This window comes from Adelges cooleyi, unplaced genomic scaffold (assembly GCF_023614345.1).
Source record: "Adelges cooleyi isolate 19-005CV unplaced genomic scaffold, UGA_ACOO_1.1 ACOO_flye_CR_arks_rails_tigmint_CR_PRNA_9, whole genome shotgun sequence".
Lineage (NCBI taxonomy): Eukaryota > Metazoa > Arthropoda > Insecta > Hemiptera > Adelgidae > Adelges > Adelges cooleyi.
The window spans coordinates 1,624,950-1,647,644 of record NW_026096579.1 but is presented as its reverse complement, the minus strand read 5'-3'; the positions used below and the strand labels follow the sequence as shown (position 1 = coordinate 1,647,644).

The 22,695-nt window shown below is 32.4% G+C and overlaps 2 protein-coding genes across 2 annotated transcripts; both read left to right on the top strand.

Annotated features, from left to right (window-relative positions):
* The first annotated feature begins 7,868 nt into the window (after positions 1–7,868).
* LOC126846683 (uncharacterized) lies at positions 7,869–10,419 on the top strand. Its single transcript, XM_050586405.1, has 5 exons — positions 7,869–8,175; positions 8,634–8,767; positions 9,294–9,481; positions 9,585–9,723; positions 9,793–10,419. Exons 1-5 carry the CDS (start codon positions 8,012–8,014, stop codon positions 9,960–9,962), a joined length of 795 nt encoding a protein of 264 aa, XP_050442362.1. The 5' UTR covers positions 7,869–8,011; the 3' UTR covers positions 9,963–10,419.
* A 738-nt stretch (positions 10,420–11,157) lies between these two features.
* On the top strand, positions 11,158–13,520 carry LOC126846586 (uncharacterized protein C6orf136 homolog). The gene is made up of 6 exons (XM_050586190.1): positions 11,158–11,498; positions 11,642–11,911; positions 11,982–12,070; positions 12,147–12,371; positions 12,819–12,888; positions 12,965–13,520. Exons 1-6 carry the CDS (start codon positions 11,370–11,372, stop codon positions 13,142–13,144), a joined length of 963 nt encoding a protein of 320 aa, XP_050442147.1. The 5' UTR covers positions 11,158–11,369; the 3' UTR covers positions 13,145–13,520.
* Positions 13,521–22,695: the final 9,175 nt, after the last annotated feature.

Here is a 22,695-nt window from a genome sequence, read left to right as displayed (position 1 = left end):
GCTGATTGTTTTTCTAATACATGACCATGTCTAATACATATATACCCGGGAAACGCCGGGTCGGGACAGCTTGCATAATTTGCCACCCTCCATTAATTTCGAATTTTTAAGCGGCATTCGTTTTGAGAAAATCGCAACTTTCAGAGACAGGGACAACTTTTTAATAGATCAAAATTGTATAAAGCCGGTGTCAGATGCTGTTTAATTTGTACTTACCGAATACCATCGGTGGTAATACCACCCGCTTATTGCGCCGGCTCCAAACGCCGCCGCTCCTCCAGCCAACATCTCCCAGTTCACATATTTTAACATTGTACTGAAAAATTATAGAATTATACTGACGTCAAATATTAGATAATAATCAAAATCACACTAAATGATTAATACATAATCAATATTTACCTTAACGACAATTTGATGCCACAGTAACATCATACAAGTTTTTTCAGTCAGAAGTCAAAATTAAAGAGGATATCTTATGAAACTAAAAAAGAACCGTATACATTTAACTAGTTTTTCAAATTAAATATAATCCCATGTACGTCCAATTACGAAAATGAAAAAAGTTTATAGCACACATAAAATCTCTACAGACAAGATAGCTTACCATATGGGAATAAAACGACGAAGCTACGACTGTACTTGAATATTGGTTAAACACTATAGACGTAAAAATAAGTGAGAATTATGATTCAAAGGCTGGTTTCACAAAGACGAAATATCAACGACACAATATTACAACTAGAAAATTACCTAGAATCCTAGGTTCAACCTCCCCCCCTTACACTTTATTTAGCTTAATACTTAAATTTTATAATACCGTTAGTTGTTTTAATTGTTATCACATATCAGTTATCAATATAAAAATTACAATTGTTCAAAAAGAGTAAAAACATACCTTAGAAATACTACGAAAGAGGTAAATTGTAATCATATACAATTTTTAACTGTATTTTAATCATCTAACTTATTTTAAACAGGATCGTCGAAATGGCTTAGTTCTTCTAAGCTATTATCGAGATGAATTTGCCAAAAAGCCAAGAAAAATACAAATTTTGTTATAAGTGAAATAAATTTAATGAGTTCTTTTTTCCAACCATGAACCCCCCTCCCCATAAAAAATTCCTTTCTACGCCACTGAGACTACTTGCGCCACAAACAGATTTTAGAGATCCGTATGGAAAAAATCGATGTTATACAAAAATCGTTTGATAACAATGAATCAATTTTATTGGAAATACGCTTAATTTTGTTGAAAGATCTAAGCAAAATATTCCTCAGAAGGCTGTGGAAACCACGACAAGAGATCATGTAAATCTCAACGGTATAATAAAATCCAAGTAAGTTGAAACGTTACTGAACAGTGTACATTGCAAATTAAATACAAAATATTGTTGTACAAAATTTGTGTACATACTTAAACAGTTTTACAAATATTATGTTGTAAAAAAATACCTAGACTAAAGAATACGCTAACCATTTGCAAATGGCCGAAAACAACGACGCCATTGTATTGACCGTCATCTTATTTTTTTTTGGCTTCAGAATTTGTTAGTCACTAGAAGAGAAAAATAATCAATTTGAAGAACTTGAGGTACTTTTTAATGTGGTAAAGTTACTTACATCATTTTGTCATTCCCCTTTTTAACATATGTATTATTATAGTATTACTTGTTACTACTACTAATCGATACTAATTGTAAGACAAATTATTTTAACAGTCAAAAACTTTTTTCATAAAAAAAATCCCAAGACTTAATACAAAATTATTCGTCAGAAAGATTCATTTAGATAATATGTTGTATTTAACGATTAATATTATTGTGTAATTATCAGGAGTTTCAAGGAGTGATTCGAGCTAAAGAATTTAAAATCTATGCTATCACTGAAAAATCTCAAAACATATAGGTACCTATGCTATGACGAATAAGAACTTTCAAATCACTACTGAAATCGTGCAAAAACACCATCAACTTTCTTCGAAAATGAAAGTAAGTTTTTATTAGTTTATGAACGCCACGACCAGTGTTTATTTTGAAAATATAATATCCATACGTTACCTTTGTAGGAATTAATCGGAAAATGGCAACAATATATGCAAACGACCATTTGGAGTTTGAAGCTAGTTTAAGTGAAGTCGTAATTTGGTTGGGAACCATTCAAGTAATTACAGAAGCTAGTTTATATGTATTGCGCATTTATTTGTTACATACATTCATTCATGTGCTAAAATTATTGAATTTTCAAATTAAAGCTGACCTTTGTTATAGTTATAAACCTAAAAGCTAAGCAGTCGATTTAAACATATTATTTTTAACGTATCACTTAGAGTAGTACTCGTACTTGTCTAGATGAAAAAATCCGCTGTGAAAAAGTCGAAATGGATTTATTGGAAAATAAAAAAACGTCTGTTTTTATACTAATCAATAGTCATCATCATTATCATCATCATGTAGCTAAACGAGCCATGGAGGCCCAACGCTGCCATCATCGCCGGAGAGGGGGGTGGCAGTTCCTTTTCGCCGGACGATTGCTCGCCCAGCAAACTAATATACTAATTAAAAATATACTAATCAATAGTATAATTTTTAAATATAAAACCATTGTTAAACACTATAATATTATATAATGTACTCGTCGCATAAAGAACACAGTTTTCGAAATCGTTGGATCGCATACAGCAGATGATCCATTTAAGACACTCAATATAATTTAGTTTTAACTATTTGTTGCCGTTCAGGGGCGTAGCGTGCATGTAAGCACTGCTTACACTTTAAATCAAAGGAAAAAAGAAACTTGATCATTCAAGATTAATACATTATAAATGATTTTCAAAATAATATTTTTATTTATTTAATATTTTAATTGGTAGTAAGCCATTTTCAATATTTATCGTGTTAAAAAAAGTAGAGTACATAGTATGCCATTCAAGGTTCTAAACACTTAACACCCTACCTGGTCTTGCCAATCCGTGGTTTCAGCAAGATGGATCTACACAGTTAATATATTACTGCCATAATGTCATAATGGCAGCCGTTCGACGGCTCTTTGCGGTAATTCAAACATTCGGTCACCTAATTTGTCGGCGTTTGATTTTTTCTTGTAGGGCCATCTTAAAAGCAAAGTGTACACCATCTCACTGACATTATTTTCCGAACTTGAGATTTTAGAGTTTTGAACCTTTAATGGCATATATTATGTACTCTACGTTTTCCACGATAAATATTGTTTTCCCGTTTCCCTAGCCCACCCTGTACTCATAACGTGTATTACACGGTTTGACGTGTGTGTGTGTGGTTAAAACAGAAAGGGCAAACAATGATTTTCGGTTGGAGGCCGCCATCTTTTCATCGTTTATCCTAAAATTGTATCCATACACAAGTCACAACTGGTGTATAGAAATAGCATTATGCTGATTGATAACCGTATTAGGTACACGCGCCGTCTCAAAATTTCAACCGAACAGGACTGTTTATTGGAGCTTGCCGGCTCAGCCTCAGGGCAGCCGAGGTACGGGGCAACTACAGAAACCACTCTGCCGAGAGTTAAATTACGAAGGGCTGGTCAAAATAGAAACGACCCGTCATGTGCGAGGGTTAATCGGGCGCGGGCGGCCAGCTTGTTTCGGAGGGAACCACTAAAGCCAAGATGCTTTTACCAGCTAAACGATTAGTAGATGTAATTAATATTTAATACGTATGTTGGCAAGTAATTACTTGCCAACATTACTTGGAATGATTTTATTAGTAACAATATAGTTATAAAATTCGCCGCCAAAAAAAATCATTCGCCTTTAGGACTTCTATTAAGACGTGTGGATGGCAATTCTTAGGTATTTAACGTACAACCATTAAAATTGATAAACTTTTAAGTCGTATAACCCAAAAAACTAATGATTTCCGCAACTTTTTTTTTGCACCATCGGTTTTTTAAAACGTTGAAATACTTAGGTTTCAAGAAAAAAAAAGGGCGCCCGGTAAAGTAGATTTGTTCCCAATGTCTAACATTCAGTTAATTTTTTGTTACTTAAAAACAAATATACGTTTTAACTTGACGTAGTTATGTCAAATTATTAACTTAACGATTAACTTAACTTAATCAAATTAACGATTAGTAGATGTAATTAATATTTAATACGTACGTCCCCGCGCCACCATCTAAGCGCTCGTCTGGCGACCGAGATCAACAGTGTCACGGCAGGCACCTCCGCCTACCAGACCGGCTGCTATCATGAATGGACAATATTTCAATATATGAAAGTAATGGACCAAAATTACTCAAGGGACTTTTGTCAATAGCTCTGGTATTGTAAATATTTAATTTTTGATTTTTTTTTTTTTGGAACTAATTGGACTATTTTGAAAAAATATATGGAGCGGCGCCGTAATTTTTAATTTGAATAAAATGTAAACTTTTCAGGTGTTTTTTTTTAATTTTTAGTCTAATAATATAACCTTACTGGTGCGATTTCAAACAGGAAGAAATCGGTTCAGTGGCTTAAAAGATATTGTGGGTACAATCACAAAAATATAAAAATTGTATTCCAAGTTAAGGGGGCTCCATACAGACCATTTTTAAGGAGTTTTGTATTGGCAATATTTAAGAAAAAATTGGTTTAAATAAATTTCGACCATGTCAATAAATTTATCGGTTAATTTGTATAAGCTTCAAGGTATTATTTTTAATTTAAATCATTTTGCCTATGAGTAAAAGTCATTTTAGTTAATATAACATACATTTTTTGTTTCATTGCACAGGCTCAACCAGTGATCCGATAAGTAATATAAAAACAGATTTGAATTTGTCATGAAATTTACTTGAGATCGGCCGACGTACTTTTTTGATATCTTATTCCTACTATGTATAAAACACGTTTGAACATTTTATAAAATTTCAACATTTTAAAATAAAATTTAGATAGGGTTAAAATTAAAAATTGAAAAAAGTACCTCGACCGATCCTGAGTAAACTTCATGACGAATTCAAATCTGTTTTTAGATTGCTTATCGGATCACTGGCTAGGCCTGTGCGATGGAATGAAAATGATGTGTTTTGACTGAAAAAATGGTCTGTATGGAGCCCCCATAATTAGATATTTTAACCTGTATTTTTCTCGGCATTCCACTTGTAATTATCTTTCACTGAACTGTCCCTTTCCAAACTCATTAAAATGCCCACGAACACAAACTAAAGGGGATGGAAGTATTCCATACTCAGTTAATTTAATAATTAAGCTTAAATTGTCGTTTTCGTCTGCGAAACGTTGGAGATGGAATACATTTAGATACTTACAGTTTGTCATTTTGAAAGCTAGTGTCGAAGAATCTTAAGAAGTAGCAAAGATATGAAAATTACAAATACCGGGTGAGTTGGTTCGTGCAAAGATACACTGACATTGCTAGAACTTGGCTCACTTGGCACTGCCGTGCGCTCAGATTTAGGTATAAAAACAAAACAAATAAATATATCGAAAAAAACCTGACCACACAACCTATGTAGTGTAATTTTTAAATGGTAATTGTACATGTGGGATAAGACCCATAGCTGTACTCCAAATAAAATGTTTTTTATTTTTATTATTATTTCTTTACAACATATAAATTATAAAGTATATAATGCATAATGAGCCCCATTAATCAAGCTCGTGCGGGGCCCTATGAGATCGTATCTATTACAACCACCATAAACTAGAATACACTTACTTAAAGCTATTAGTATTACAGATACCTAACCTAACCAGGTAATTAGGCGTAGTTTTGTCAGGCTTATAAATCTAAAACGTCCAAAAAACCGACCGCTTTCAATTACGATACAGACCACAAGTTTCACCACATTGCCCATCAAAATGTATTAGCCAGTGTGGCACTTTCTTAAATAAAACAAAATATGATTAAGGTAGGATTTATTCTTCCTCGTAACAATAGTGAATAGATAAATCATTTCCAACTGCAATATTAAAAAATAGGTATTTAGACGAATACAAAATATTATATTGAAGACGTTTTAGCGTAGAAAATATAATTTTTCTTATTGTACTCCTAGACAGTATAGTAGAATAAAAAGAGTCATTTTAAGAGAGTATTATTGCTCCTCGGGGAACGATTTGTTTGAGAACAATTGTTTTTTTTCACACTTTCCGATTCTTAAAGTCACTCATATATAGGATTCTCGTACAGTGCCATTCTTTGAGTAGTTAAATTTAATAATACAATAAAACAACGAAATAGAATTTTAAACGCCATTATACATTTTTTTATTATACAATATGACGTCAGTTTCTCATATTTTATTAGTAAATAAAATATAGTATTTTTTTACACACCAACAGTATCCTGGACTGGTTTCAGACTATAAATGCGATGAATTTCTTTGAAAAAATAACATCATAAACGTATGGCTATACGTTTTAGTCTATTTTAGGAGAATACACAATGAAATTTTTATTATGTTCTACGATAAATTGAAAATATACATACGTCTACTTTATCATACACATATTTTATGTTATACATGAATCTTTACTTCTGTTTTTGTAAAACCCTACGATAAGATTATACGTGTATATATGTATTTGTATGGATAGTCTAAAACATAATATTCTTATTTGTTAATCTTATACTTACATTACAGAGACAACTTTTGGAGATAATAAGGTTTGCTTGTAAATCAAAAAGAGGGGCATGTTTTGCACATCTGTGTATTATATTTAAAATAATATTAATGATGACATTAATGCCGACAGTTCAACTAGCAAAATAAAAAAATTGCCGCCGCTCAGAGCCCTTGACCGGTGATTGAATTCTCATTTTGTCAAAATTGCAAGAAACATCCTTTGGGATGTACTTTATTCAAGCGCCTAGCTGCTTATTTAGTATTTATATTAGTGCCGCTAACGTCGAGATAACGTTTCAAGGAAGTAATAACATTATTTCGCTGTGCAGTCCGTGACAAAACGTTAATTTTTTAAATTAAAATTCGAGCTTATTGTTTCTTAGGACACAACACTCTGCAGCAACCAATGTCATAAAAGTTGGAAAAGCTATTTTTAATTAGAAATCTAAAATTCGAATAAATTATCCACATCATAACGTATTTTAAATTAAACTTAATAATTTAAAACGTAGTACGATCATTATCGTTGTATTAATTTTTTAATTATGTTCATAAACACCTGCGAGGTATAAAAAAAAAGGTAGATTCGTTTAGATGAACACTTGTTGCGCTATAAGCGCTTTTTTTTTTTTTTTGGAAATACACTAATATTGACTATTCAGTTGAGTCACTGATAATTAAAGAAATCTGTATAAGGCACTGAGTTGGTCACTATACTGTTATAATTGTTTTATCTAGGCGACACGATAATATATGAAAAAATTATTTTTTATTTAAACATTTATTATTTATGACAAATTTATTTGGAATTTTTTTAATTGTTATTGTTATAACTATTTATTATTACCTGGACCAACTTTTCGCTACTTGCACGTATTACATAGATAATACACAATATTATACACTACATTGTACTTCAGTTCAGGTGACATTCAATTAAATACTAATTAATTACGTGGAAACGGAAACCCGTTAGAACTTTCGATAAACCAAAACAGTATGTATGCATAATTAAAGGTAAACTGAGTAGGTCGACCTTTTTACTTTGCCGTTAGGTATTTTATGGTCAAACGTTTATAACTATTTTGTATAAATTTCCAAGAAAATTTGTTTTGTCTAAATGGTCAAACTGATTTTTCCTTCAATAAGATGGCGGAGTAATTTCGCAGCCTGCCCATGCTGGATACGTTATTTCTTATCAGTGTCCATTCCGATTTATCAGTTCTATGACCTTATCAGCTATATAGTGTATATTGTGTGCGCAAAAAGGAGCCGATCAATATTATTCATCATTCAAATTACAATACCGTGATAATGTGCGTGTCGTGCAAAGAATAATTATTATTGTTATTATTAAGAATGTAGCTTAAACGTGAAAAAAAGTTATTACATACACACGATGGCCGTGTGGACGGAAATATTGTTGGTTTCTTTTTTTATTTCTCTTCCATTCATGTACGACACTTGCCGAATATTTCGGTATCACTTACGACTGGCTACGTTTTTCATACTCGCTACATTCACGTCGCTACTAGCCGTCTTCCAGTACAAACAGCGAATGAGGTAATGAGTATTACTGTTTGTATATTGTTATCATTATTATTTAATACTCCTATAACGACGAAGTGCAAACGTTCAGTAAAAAAGCCGATCTCGAACAACTATTATTACAAACCTCGCATGCATTCACGGACCACTGTAGTACGTCTCTTGGTTGGTTGCAGGCATTTGGTTATTATACTTCCACCTATAATATAAGATAGACTGTTCAACTATGTAAGTTAATTGTCGTACGTTATTTAAATACTACGCAGAGTTAAAATTTTCATCCCACATAAATACAAAGAACACAGCTAAAAATGATGAATTTTGCTTTGGGTTTTTTTTTTTAACTCCTTATTAAAAATACCATATAATTGTATAGTAGCTTTAGTTGCTCTTAAATGTTAGTTTCGGACCCTAAATATACACATAACTGCGACATAAAAATAACATTATTAAGATACATTTTTTGTTTGCAGATTAATTGCATATTTTGGTCAACAAATATCTGATTTACTATCTGTCGAATGGCGAGTTTATGGAAAACAGAACCTGATCAATAAACGAAGAAGAGTAGTTCTTATTAATCACCAGGATTTTATTGATGCACTAGGTGAATATTATATTAGTAAATTACTTATTAATTTATGTCAGACTGCACAAAATATTGATAATCTTCTATATTGTATAATGTACTTGAATTCTGTAGTTTACATACTCAAGAATAACTACTAAAATATCCAATTTCAAATATCATTCGCTTACAAGTATAAACATTAAAAAATACTTTTGAAATTTGAGCAGTTTATAGCTCTCGAAAATAGAGGTTTAATGTAATTCAATTTCTATTCAAATACTTTACAACGCTGAACTCAATTTAATATTTCATTTACGTTTAATAGACTAATCATGAGTAGTTAACTAATTGTCGTTTAAGGAACTAATGCCCGTTTATTCATTTAACCTTTATGAAGGTTTATGCACCTCAAAAATAATTAATTTTCCAAATGTAAATTTAAAATCTGGCATACGACTAATTCACTTTATATTGTTCTATTAAAAATCAATTAGTTCTATATAATTATAGGTCAGTTGGTGTATTAACTATTAAAAATGAATAATAAGTATTTATTTTGTAGGTATTTTACATTTGTTGTATTGTCGACAAATCGAAATGGACATTGATCTAGAAAATCATTATTCTAACTTATGGCCCTTTTCACTTGTCCCTTGGCTTTTGTCAAGATTACTTTGTCCCATTAATTTTATCAACGAAAATTTCGGAACAACAGTCTTATCCAGAGCTACAACCAACTCCAAAAATGAGGTAATATATATTTTTTTAAATTATATTTTACGGTTTACTTTCAATTTGATCACTTAATGTGTACATAATATATTTATTACAAATTTATTTTATGTGTTTATAGCATAATGTATTTTTGGTGCCTGCCTCGATGACATGTGAAGACACCATCAGGATTGCCGTTAAGAAGAAATTGCCCATTCAACCAATTGTGTTTTCCAAACATTACTTCCTAAATAAAGAGAAACATTTATTTGAAGCTGGTATACATTTTCATTTCAATAATAAGTGGAAATTGTGTTTAATAAAATGTACGATATAATATTTAACAGGTCGTATTATAATATCGGTTATGCCTTTGATTGAAACAAACAGTTTTTCGACAAATAATTTACCTGGACAAAGCCTAGAACTCCTCAACAAAATGAACACTGAATTTGATTGTATTAGTAAAATTACAGAATTAAGCGATTACCAAACTCCATTTTACATAACTAGTTGAACATAGATGACTTTTTTTTGCACAATTGTTTATTTTGCATTTGCAAAATACTTTTTTACTTTTCTATAATGACTTTATATTATAAAGATCATTTCTAAAATATTAGATTGGTATTTTATTTTATTATTAACTAATCCAAAGATTTGTTTTTAAATATTTGTATTTTATATTTATTTAATATTTTAATTTCTATTATTGTGCAATTTTTAAATTATTAATAAGACATATTTTTGTATGTAATTTACTTACATAAGTAGAAAATACTCTTTACGTTATATTATGGCTGTGGATTTTAGCAATTTGTTAAGTAATTAAATACGGTTTAATGATACAACTATTAGTCAGTATATTGTACAAATACCAAAGCCTTACAAGTATTTTTGAACTAGTCACAATATTAGTTACTATATACTAAAATTATTTTATTTTAATATTAAACTAAATAATGTTCTAAAAATACTTAGTTTTTATTTATAAAACATCCACTTGTCGATACTCCTTACAAATAAAAAATACACAAAAGGCAACCTTAAAATTACTGCTGTCTGCCATAATCATTACAGGTAGTAATTGTGTGAAGTAATGCCGTAGGGGTAATATTAGGATTAGTATTGTGGTTTGTTAACCACAGAAATATGTTTTCATTTTGTTTGTCTGTGCAATATGGAAAGATTTTTTCACCGCATTAATGTATTTTGTTTTATACCTTGAGTTAATAAACACTTAATAGGTCAATGAATTAATTTAGAGTAAAGCAGTTCTATAAAATATTATAGTTTGTGGTTCTATGAGATAAATGCACTCTTATGGAGTGCAATGTAAGGTTTTAAACTAATTGTAGACTTAAATTATAATGGTCCTTAACAGCAATTAACATATTATAAACTCTCATTTGTAGGTATACGATTCTATAAGGGGGCAGCTCGCTTTCATGTCATTTTATTTGAATTTAATAGTTGTTTTAAATATTATATGTATGTTTTAATTTGTTGAGGATGGGCCACACCGATTTAATGTGTTATCCATTCGGAAGTACTCTTATCATTTATCGAATATGGAAGAACTGCTACCAACCGTATTCCAGTGTTGATTTTTGCCTGGTATTTGGTAAAGTCATGACGGCTACACCGTCATCTTGATTTTATCGGCATTTCAATTGCGTGATACGGGTTATCATATCCTTGCGGTCGGTCAGTATCTGGTCTGTTCAGTAACTTTGGAGAACCTGCATTTCGGCACTTTACAATTTTTACGCCGAATTTCTTGTTATTGTGCAACACTAAACCCAACTAGCGCAACTTGCTTTTTTTAAGTACACATTTTACTTTGATTCGATAATAAATTAGGTCTGCTATAAACTTAGTGCATTCAACCATCAATTACTTTAATTCACAACGAGGTTCGAACATGGCAAACGCTGTGCGCAAAATTTGCACGAAAATCGGAAACGGACATCAGTATTTAAGCGGAAGTAACAAAGCGTTAACGTACGGACAGTGGATGACTGACATCATTCAGCCTCTGTCAGCTTCTCAGGTAATATTTCAATATTTCATTAATACTAAATTGGTACTTGTACCTGGTAGTAATCGGTTGTAATTGGTAGTTGTACCTGTCATAAATTACAATTGTTTGATTTTTTCTATAAATAGGCTTTACAACTAAAATATTATTTTCAGCATGCCAAAATATTACCTTGTAATTTACTGCATCCACTTGGCAGTGTCGGACAACAAATGGCAAACAAACACAGCTTAAAGAATTCGGTGATATGGTACAAACGAAATAATTGTACTCGAACATCTGTGTTACCTTTAGGCGATTTAAAAAAAGCGATGGTTCAACTTTCAAGTAATCCAATATCCCCTGATAAAAGAGAAGAATCAAACCCAAGAGATCAACCAACTGCTGAGCAATTAGAATTCATGCAAAATAACCTAGTCGAAGATGTAAGTTTTATGACCGAAAAACATCAAACGTTCAATCCAAGCATTATGTTTAATAATAATTTGTTTTTAGCTACCCAAACTGTTTAAAGAAAACATAAATTATTCCCTTTATCACCCCAAATTGGTTTTTGAAAATAATATCAGAGGAACAAAAAGTGTGTAAGTAATTATTTAGTAATCATCATCTTACTCACTTCTTTACATTGTATATTTTACAATCTTGTTGTATTTTTAGAGGACTTCATTATTTTATGACTTCAATCAGTTTATTACGTATTATGGGACATTTAAAATATGCGTTTGTAAAATTAGATGTGTTAAAAGCAACAAAGCACCCTGAAGATGGTACGGTTAAAATTCGGTGGAGGATAAAAGGCATATCAGGGTTCAAAGTTTTCATGAAATTTTGGAAGTTCAAGTTTTGGGACTTTGAGAATGCCATCAAACAAAATATTGAAACGTAAGCTATTATTTTTTTTAAAAATAGCTAAAGCTAAACAAAATACTGAGAGAGTTGCAGATAGCACTCACAATGGTTATGTGTAAACATATTACAAATCACATTTAGTAAATGTTTGTTTTGTTTTCATTTTTTTACATTCATTCATTTCACGGTTTAGTTATTATTTGTTAATTTGTAAACATCAAATTTACCATGATCTGACTTGTGTCAGAATTACTTCAGACACGGTTTTCCATTACCTAAAACATCATAATGCACGTAAAGATAAAAAAAATAAAAAATACCGTATTTCATGGTAACTGATATTTTGTTTGTCGGTTATACTATCTAATAAATTGAGTTAGTTGTATATTTTTTTCTTGAACAAATTTATATGTGTATAATATTATTCATAAACATGTACATTTATTTTTGTACCTTAAATATTATAATACATGATTTTAGATGGCATGATGGATTTTCAGTATTTTACCTGGGCGGCGATGGATTGGTTCATAAGCTCACCGTAGACAAAGTAAAGCAATCTACATATTTATGCATTTTCGTTTACGTATTAAGTATGTTAATGTATTTATTTTGTAAAATTATAGATGCAACCAGACGATAACACCGTGTTGGAAACCAAAAACCCATTAGCTGCCAAACTCGCTTTATTTGTAGGTTTAACTCAACATGCCGATAGCTTAAGTTATTACCATATGCCGTTGGATATTATTGAGCACACCGAGTTACTGAATTTGATCATTATGTCTTTAGAAGACGCACTTTAATGATTTCAGTATGATCAAAAATGTTATAGTTTTTCCTTGTAACTGTTGCTGTTTTTATTGTTTTTTTTTTTTACTTATTATATTTATTGCTTATCACTATGATTAAACTTACAATATATAGTGAGAGATAAAAATTAGTTGTTCCTAAATTGTGTAAAAAATAGTTTAACAATTATTAGATTTATCTATGTATCTACGAGGTTTTGATTTACCAAAATGTGTTAATAGTTCTCACGGTTTAACAGGAATAATTAATATGTCTAAAATTAATATATTTCGTTAGTACTAATACAAAATGTGTGTTATAGGAAGTTTATAGCGATAATATGACTATACAAATTAACCACAGTTCACTTTCCTTACTTGTTATTTTATTTTTATTAAAAAAAAACTTGTTATTAACTTTTTTTTTACAACTATTAATACTATTAACGGCCATGATTTTTTTTGGTATAAAATTGTTAATTAGTTTTTAGAGGTTGAATAAAAATAAATATTTCACATTAAGAAGACACTGTAATATATCGTGCATATTTGTTTTTAGCTTCGATGCAAAGCGAGAAGGTATTGGTTTTACTCTGATGTGGGCTTTTTTTTTCGCTGTATACACTGTAACTTTTTTAATACTGGACCAATTCCTTCGAGTAGCAACTCTATAATTCGCAAATTTCATCTAGTTGGTACTTTGGGGGGGGGGGGGGGTAAAAGTTGAAAAAGTTTAACTCTTCACAGACGAAAGTTAAAAAAAAACAAAAAAAAAACCGTACGAGTTTTTAAGTTAGAACTTTTACTGGCTATAGTTTCGAGAAAAAGAGTCGGATCGAGTTGAAATGTTTAAGAAATATTTATCTGGTATGCCCGCGCACGTCAGTTGTGTCAAATTTAACTTATACCCATTTCCCACCCCCCTAGGGGTACAAGTTTTTTTTGTTTTTCGGCGTTTTTAGCCGTAATTTTAAAACTTTTGGGTTGAAAATTTGCCAGTATTTGGAACTCATATGTATCCATAACATATTAAACGGGTGACAAATTCGGCACTACAGTTTTTTTTAATTGCCGGAAAACTGTGTTTTCGCAGATTGCGTATATTTTAACAAAAACACCTAAAATCTTTAAAAAAAATTGATCAAATCATTAAAACAATTTTATGTATATCTATGCAGAATGATACTATTAAGTTTTGTGCTCAATTACCACTTTTGACTTTAAGTTTACATAAATTCCATTTTTTATTCAATTTTGTCACTTTTATTTATAATAATTCTTGTAGACCTGTGACCTCTCCGTTTCCTCATTGCTTTGATTACATTATGCCAATACTCTACTGTACTAGTCCTCTCGGATAAAATCACTTTCAAATTAACGCTTTGATGCTCATTTGTAAATACAGAACCTTCATTTAAAACTTTCTAACTTAGCTGGTTTATACTGTGCTTGGTTTGGACTGTACTGACTTGAAAATACTAACTACCGATTTGCATCGAAGCGTTTTTTCGAAAGTGATTTTATCACTTTCAGATTTAAAAATTCCTCTAAACCTGTGACCTCCCCGTCACCACTATGCCCCGACCCAACTATTCTCCGTCCCCACTATGCCCCGACCCCACTGTACTGGTTTTTTTTTTTTTAATATTCCTATTTAAAAACATAATTTTGGAAAAATTGTGGACATAATATAATATGGTGACCGCACCAGTACCTTCAATTCATCTCAGATTACTTCTACCAATTGATCCGAGCGGAAAATACAAGTTAAAATTATTTTTTTTGAAAACGTGTAAATTGTTAAATTTGTTAACATTTTTATTATCCTATAAAGCGTATTTAACTTTTTTTTCGATGAACTAAAAAAAACCTTCTTTTTTAGATAAGAGGTTTTTACAAAGACAAACAAAAAAGTTCATAATCAAAAATATACCTTAATTTTAGCTTCGATGCAAAGCGAGAAGGTAATGGTTTTACTCTGATGTGTGACAAAACACGTTTGCATTTGCGTTTTCGTGTTGGAATAATAATCTCCACCGTCGCAGTCAGTTGGCGAAAAAATCTAAACCGTCTGACAGAGAGTAATAATAACATTAGATACGACTAGTAAAATTCTATGCCAGCTAATAACTATTATACTCTGTTTTTATCAAAACAATACCTACATTTCTAATACAACTCATAAAACATTACAGTTAGTAGTCGGGTATATTTCCATAATAATATGTCAACAATATTTTGCAAATGCATTCATTGGACATTGTAGCATAAATTATGCTGCATAATTATTACCAAACAATCATCAAACATAATGCGTTTTGATACATAATATGTACCGTCGAAATGTATATGTTTTGTTATAAATTGTTACTTTCCGATGAAAATCTTTACAACCAGAAAATTTTGGCGTCGTCTTCGTGTAAAATATTGTAAATTAAGTTTAACATAATATATCGTGGTGTAAAGAAAGTGCGGCTTTCTCATCTCCTGGCATTGTCGTTGAATATATTACACTACCGTAGTTGCAGTAAAATTTATTGATTCGATGTAAGCTTATTTATGCAATGCCTTTCAGATTGTTGGTTTAGCTACACGCTAATGACTGTTTTAATAAATTAAAACAAAAATCACAGTTTTGTAGCCCGACATTTGCATATAGCACTTCTCTTCACTCCGTCTGATCTCTTTTGATTTAATTGACTTTATGATAACCCGGTTCCCGCTTAAGCTTAGTTGTTGATATTGAAAATTTAAAAAAAGATATAATGAACCATCCGACTAGCTAGTATAAACATCGATTGCTGTTTAATTATACGAATTTCAAATTGTTGAAGCTTAAAGGCTGATTAAAGTCAGTGTAGGTACCAACGTTAGTCCAAATATGTACGATTATTATATAACGTATACAATATACATGACCAAGGTTTGAAATTTCTCAATGAAGTATTTCACAAAAATAAATATTATTTGTTTTTCCTGTAGGTAAAAAGTTCTATGCGTCTAGTCAAAGTTGAAAAATTCCTCTTTCTGAAAGAATTTCACATATAAAAATATATCTTGTAAATATTTAATGTGCGATTGACTTTTCTTAGAAAAATTCCTATTTAAGATGCATATCTGATATTAGATAAACCAATCGCATATGAATATTATTGATTTTCTACGAGTAAATAGTTTGGCATGGGCTGTTGGTTGTTGAATCAAAATACAAATTTCGAACTACCCGCAACCACAGAGTTATACTCGGTTTACTTGGACGATTGGAAGTTTGCGTACTAAATACTATAAGAAAGAGTACAAAAAATAATAACAATATTAACTTCCATCATCGATGACAACAAAGTGCACGTGTATGATTGAATGAAAAGTGCAATTTTATCGTATTTAATGATGTTGCGATGCGGTTCATATCCCCAATTATGGAGACAATATTACATTATTGTAAAATAATACAAATTTATCACAATCCGATAAATGATCAGTATAATATGTACATAATATATAAGCGTGTTCGTACTTGACTCAATTATCGTACGATACAATATAATGTATTGTCTTCCGGGAAATATGAGTATGGCTTTCTCGATCGGAAAGTGTCGGAAATAAAAAAATGCACACCAAAAACAACGAATAATAATTTGTATTCCTTTTTTTTTTATTAAGAAAGTCTTCAATTTGCAAACATTACTAGCCCGAACAATAATTATCCCGTAACTTTTACTACGTTAGCTCATCATCATTAAGTTTACACGTGTGATTCGAATCGATAAATCCGTGTTGATTAAATTTTGAAGCAAAACAACACATGTGAATGGTTCTTCGTACGAGGAAGGAAGAAAGTAACACATTGGTCGCCGAGTTGAGGAAGTCTTCTCTATCGGCTCGTAGGCGATTCCAGGGGGCCAGCAGAAGATCCAACGCCGATGCTTGCCTTCAACTCGAGCCCGATATGAAGTCAGCTCACCGTAGCAGGAACGAGGCTGCCTTACGGTAAAGTCCTTGGCCCTGATTTCATTATGAATGAAGTGCTCGAGGTGGTGGTAAAAAACCTGAGAAATTGAAAAAAACTAATTACGGTGGTCCGGAAGAAGCCCATGGTCCTTCTGCTGTTTAGGAAGCGGGGTCTTCATGAGGCCGTGGAAACAAACAACCGGTGGGTTTCTTGACATCGACGACGTGACAGTTCTTGGACTTGGAGAGACCACTGAAACCTTGGAGACCATCTCTCAATCCAGCCCTTGAGAAGATTGCCACAAGGATGGAGTAGATCCGCCTGAAGCTGTCGGTCGCCAAGTGGTACCGCCGAGCAAAGAAGTGAGCTACAACAAATGTAACCAAAGCGTATTATATCATCGATTCTTCGATAGGGTTTCAAGCTAATTTAATTACCATATGCGATAACGAACGTGTCCGGCTATTAACAGTAACACCTAATAATCTTCTACGCCGAGTGTTACTAAGAAAAACCTGAGAAAAACTGAAAATCTTTCAAAGTCGATTAAACATAACTGTAAGGAATATTTTGCATAATATATATAGAGTGAGTGTATGAGACATTCAGGATGTTTTAAGAGTACAAAAAAAAGTTATTCAATTTTTTTTTAATTTAGAATTTTTTAAAATTGAACTCGTATCTCATTAAAAAATTGTTTATTTAACGAAAATAATAAATAATTGTTGAATTGATATGTTACATTTAACCTTCAAAAAAGGTATCGAAATTTAAATACCTATGAGTAGATGATATTACCCAACAAGTCTGAGGAATATTCCTACTGCAGGAAACGGGCTGAAAACCAGCCAAACCGAAGCCGCCGTGACATTTTACTGAGTCTCGACACGGTATAGCAAGACCGATGGAACACCGTCCAGGAGGGCCGCGTTACCTACACGTACATGCCGGAGGTCGGTCGCACTCTGTGTCCAGAGTGGAAGCCCCCGCGACACTTTGCTACCCAGTTTCTGACTGAACACGGGCGCCTTTCAAGCGCACTTGAATCGGTTTGGCATTTTGAATGACGATTTCGTTGACGCTCACGCTCCTCCACAAGCGTACAGGACTATAGGTCTAATAAGCACTTTATAAAGTCTTAGTTTCCTGTTTTTGGACAGCAATCTTGACTTAAATAATGGTACAAGCGCAAAACAGCACTTATTTCCTGCCGTTATCGTCCTGTTAATTTCTTCGTGGCTACTTGCTTGTTGGTTAATATCTACTCCTAGATATTTAAAGCTTGATGCCCTTTCGAAGGTTAAGTCTCCAACTACTAGCGAATATTGTATGTGTTCTCTTCGAGATATTATTAAGGATTTCGTTTTTTGATCATTTACTTGTAGTCCAATCTCTTTCCCCTTACATATTAGCTTTTCGGCCGTCCGTATTACACCTTCTTCGGATTCTCCTATAATTATTATGTCATCTGCGTGTGCTATCCGGATATAGTCGATAAAATTGTTTTGCACACAAATATTTACATTCCATGGGCGAAAAACACGAACCCTAATTGTAGAGACCGCGATTTTAGATTTACAGATCAAAAAGAAATACATGCATTTTTCGGGGCCTTATTTTTGATATCTGTAAAAACCATATACTTCGACCATACTAGAAGAAATCACCCAGATTTCAAGAAAAACCTAAGAGAAAAACGTCAAAAGGCGAAGAATCAATCGATCCGGACGAGCTTTTTAGCTGAGCAAAGACAATTGTTGGATACGGCTAAGTTACTAGCCCAACAACTTCATACAAAAGACATGGCGGTAAATATTAAATTCGCGGACGCTTTGTCGACAATATTTGCATACCCTAGTAATGAGATACAAGATGAGGCCATAAAAATGTTTGGGCCTATACTGGAGAAGCACGCAGACGCCATGGAAGTGTAGTAACATAAAGCATATGTCTAAGTTTTAACTATATTTATTAAACTATCATTTTGTAATAACATATTATATATTCAAATTTATACTATATGTGACATTTTTATATAACTATCATGTTATTATTATTCAATATACAACGCGCGTAGTGTGATATAGAACCTCTTTGAATAATTTCAATAAACTTAAAATACTCTAATAGATAGCGTACATACTCATTTTAGGCGTAACATTTACATAACAATAGGTTCATTAAAGAAGGAGTTAAACACACGACTCGACACGAACTTATCCGAGACGAACTTAACCAACACAGAAACGCACTATTTAACCCAGCCCACAGCGCAGCGAAGCGCAGTTGCTCTCTCACATCTCTCTTACAACCTTCCTCTCCTTATTGTGTGGACGCCAAAGTCGGGTAGCTGTTATCAGTCCGCCGCGGCCACCAATATCCTTTCTTTCCTTATTGTGTGGACGCCAAAGTCGGGTAGCTGTTATCAGTCCGCCGCGGCCACCAATGTCCTTCCTTTCCTTATTGTGTGGACGCCAAAGTCGGGTAGCTGTTATCAGTCCGCCGCGGCCACCAATGTCCTTCCTTTCCTTATTGTGTGGACGCCAAAGTCGGGTAGCTGTTATCAGTCCGCCGCGGCCACCAATAATATAATCCTTCCTTATTATCCTTACACATACATACGCCGAGTCCGTAGCGATATATAAAAATACTATATTCATTACAGTTCAATTACTTAAATACTTTAAACCGTACGAGTTTCTTATCACACACGTGTCATTATTAACCAACAAAAACACTGTTGTTCTTTCGTTCATTATATACATATACCTATACCTAATTACTTTCCTCTTAAAGGTATCGTTAAAGGACATTAATTCTAGCGGTCGAACAATCCTATTACACCCATGTGACTATTTTTGGTCAGCAAGGAATGTAGTCGGCTTATAATAACTCAGTAGACGTGGTTATTTCTGACAAGCGCACTGATTATTATAATACCATTGGTAGACCGTGTACTGAATTACACTTTAACGAGAAACAGATGGTCGTAAGATAACGTTAAAACACCAGTGTCTGAAATATTTTATGAATGAAAACATTCGTGTTAAAACAACGTTCATTTCGACATATCAAGATCACATACTCAAGGAATATCGACAAGGTCATAGAGCTTCGAGTAACTCCACGACAAGGTATGTACTGTATACAATATTATAACACTGTGTAATAGTAAGTCTAGAGGCAGGAAGTGAGCCCTTGTAGTAAACATACACACATGCACACCCCGATTAAGAGTCGTTTTCATACTTATTTAAAATATCCATTCACCGCCGCTTCCCCGTGCTTTTCTTCTATTACAGAAGTCTTCGGAGGTATAGTGAATAACAAAAGAATAAAGCTTATGAAGGATCATAAAGACCTTTACGCTATACTCGAAGCTCAGGTAGTAACGTACTAAATGTAAAGTTCTACTTTACATTACACTAAGACATTCAGGATATTTTAAGAATACAAAAAATTACAGTACATTAAAATTTTACAAAAAATGAAAGTACATTAAATTGACATTTTTTTAAAATAGAACTCGTATTAAATTAATTAATTGTTTATTTAACGAAAAAAAATTTCAGATTTGAAATCAGGAGAAAATTTGTATTGAATTCATATGTTACATGATTTTTTCTTAGGTTCTTAAGTGAAAATCTTACTGGGGGGTTTTTATGCGAAAATAGGACAAGAGTTAATATACAGACCAACAATTGGGAAAGAGAGTCTACATAAAGTCTCAAACGATAATGGTACAAGATTAGTTAATTTTGCAGATATACACAAACAAACATCACCATCATGACAGCTAAAACGGCTAGTAGATATTATATGAAGATAAGAAGAAATACCGACCACATTGCGCGTGTCCGTGTTATGCCCGACTCACAAAAAAGGAGACCCTATATCCCTACTAAACACATCTTACAAAATAGTATCAAACATAATGTTGAACCGAATCAAACCATACTCAAAGGAAAAAGTAGGAAAATATCAGTCAGGATTCATGCCAGGGAAATCGACAGTTGATCAAATAGTATGTATTTAATCAACTGTCTAACCATAGGAGAAGTTCATCAAATAACATGAGCAGCATACGCAGATGACATAATATTTATAGGAGAAACTGAAGAAGGTGTAATACGGACGGCCGAAAAGTTAATATGTAAGGGGAAAGAGATTGGACTACAAGTAAATGATCAAAAAACGAAATACTTAACTTTCGAGCATGCGCGCATTCTTAAGTTATAGGAAATATATAAATATCACTTTCTTGTGAATAATTAAAATAAGAGACTCTTGTTACAAGTAAATGACTTATATACGAGTGGGGAAAAAGTAAATAAGTTATACGCCCTCAAAGCTATCTTGGTCACTTTTTGGTTGCACACACGAGTTAGACCGCAGTTTTGGATGAGTGTTTTTTACAAACGTAATTACCACATTGGCAGCAGGTTGTCGACGTTCTGTTATTTTTTTTTTACCACACAAAACGCAAGCTTGATTTTGTGGTAAAGAAATAGGTTCGGCCGGTGATTTGTATTTTTAACTTAGCCGTATCCAACAATTGTCTTTGCTCAGCTAAAAAGCTCGTCCGGATCGATTGATTCTTCGCCTTTTGACGTTTTTCTCTTAGGTTTTTCTTGAAATCTGGGTGATTTCTTCTAGTATGGTCGAAGTATATACAATACCCAACCGCGCACAGCACGGGTACCGCTACCAACAGGCATGAACTTACAACTTTGTTGAACATTGTGCGTGTAAAATAAAGTTTTTACTAAAGAAAACAAAAAAAGATTTCCACTTTTTATAAGAAATACTGAAAGTGCTATAAAGTGTTAGTTGTATAGCGTTGACTAGCGACCGTCCCGGTTTGTGAAATATTATAGAGCCAGTGATTTTATCATTTTCAATTACTTATAATTATTCCTATAGAGTTTACCCCGGAAAAATGTATGGACATGTCCTTATAATATGATACTGTATCAAACCCCAAAATGTTATACCCCCCTCCGACTACCCGGTAAAGTTAAAAGTTTTAATTTTATTTTTTGTTTGTACATACAATCCAAAAATCCTACTTAACCAATCGATAACGACATTGTAAAAGCCAAAAAGGAACTAAAATTTAATTGTTTGCATTAGTGTGGATACGGTTAGGGTCCGTCAATATTATTATTTATTGGCGTTTTTACCCAAATTTCTCAAATAAAACTATTTTCAAATACCTATTGACTGTTGATTGGCACTTACGTGGATCAAGCTAGACATTTACAAGGGTAATTTCCCCCTTGTTTTGTGGGGGTTTTCTAAATAAAAACAAACACATGTGTTCGAATTTTACCAATCCATTGTAGAAATAATTTACAAGATCAATAGTTAATTGGTTTGTGTGTAAAAAATATATATATATATATATATATATATGTATAATATATACTGTAACAAAAAAAATATACATAAAATTAATTAGGAAGGGTAATCCTGTTACCAACAGGCCCCCATAAAAATTTGAAAAATGTATTGCTTCGTTAAAATTGAATCCAATCCAAATGGAAAATCATAATTATAATTAGCAAAATGTCAATGAACATAATATAATATGGTCGTTCTTGTAGAAACACTT

Excerpts from the sequence above, each read along its gene's own strand:
- LOC126846683 (XM_050586405.1), top strand. The coding sequence starts at position 8,012 with ATGGCCGTGTGGACGGAAATATTGTTGGTTTCTTTTTTTATTTCTCTT. Across the intron at positions 8,176-8,633 it reads CAGTACAAACAGCGAATGAG|ATTAATTGCATATTTTGGTC; the intron begins GTAATGAGTATT and ends TTTTGTTTGCAG. Across the intron at positions 9,724-9,792 it reads GAAACATTTATTTGAAGCTG|GTCGTATTATAATATCGGTT; the intron begins GTATACATTTTC and ends AATATTTAACAG.
- LOC126846586 (XM_050586190.1), top strand. The coding sequence starts at position 11,370 with ATGGCAAACGCTGTGCGCAAAATTTGCACGAAAATCGGAAACGGACAT. Across the intron at positions 12,071-12,146 it reads ATCAGAGGAACAAAAAGTGT|AGGACTTCATTATTTTATGA; the intron begins GTAAGTAATTAT and ends TTGTATTTTTAG. Across the intron at positions 12,889-12,964 it reads ATAAGCTCACCGTAGACAAA|ATGCAACCAGACGATAACAC; the intron begins GTAAAGCAATCT and ends GTAAAATTATAG.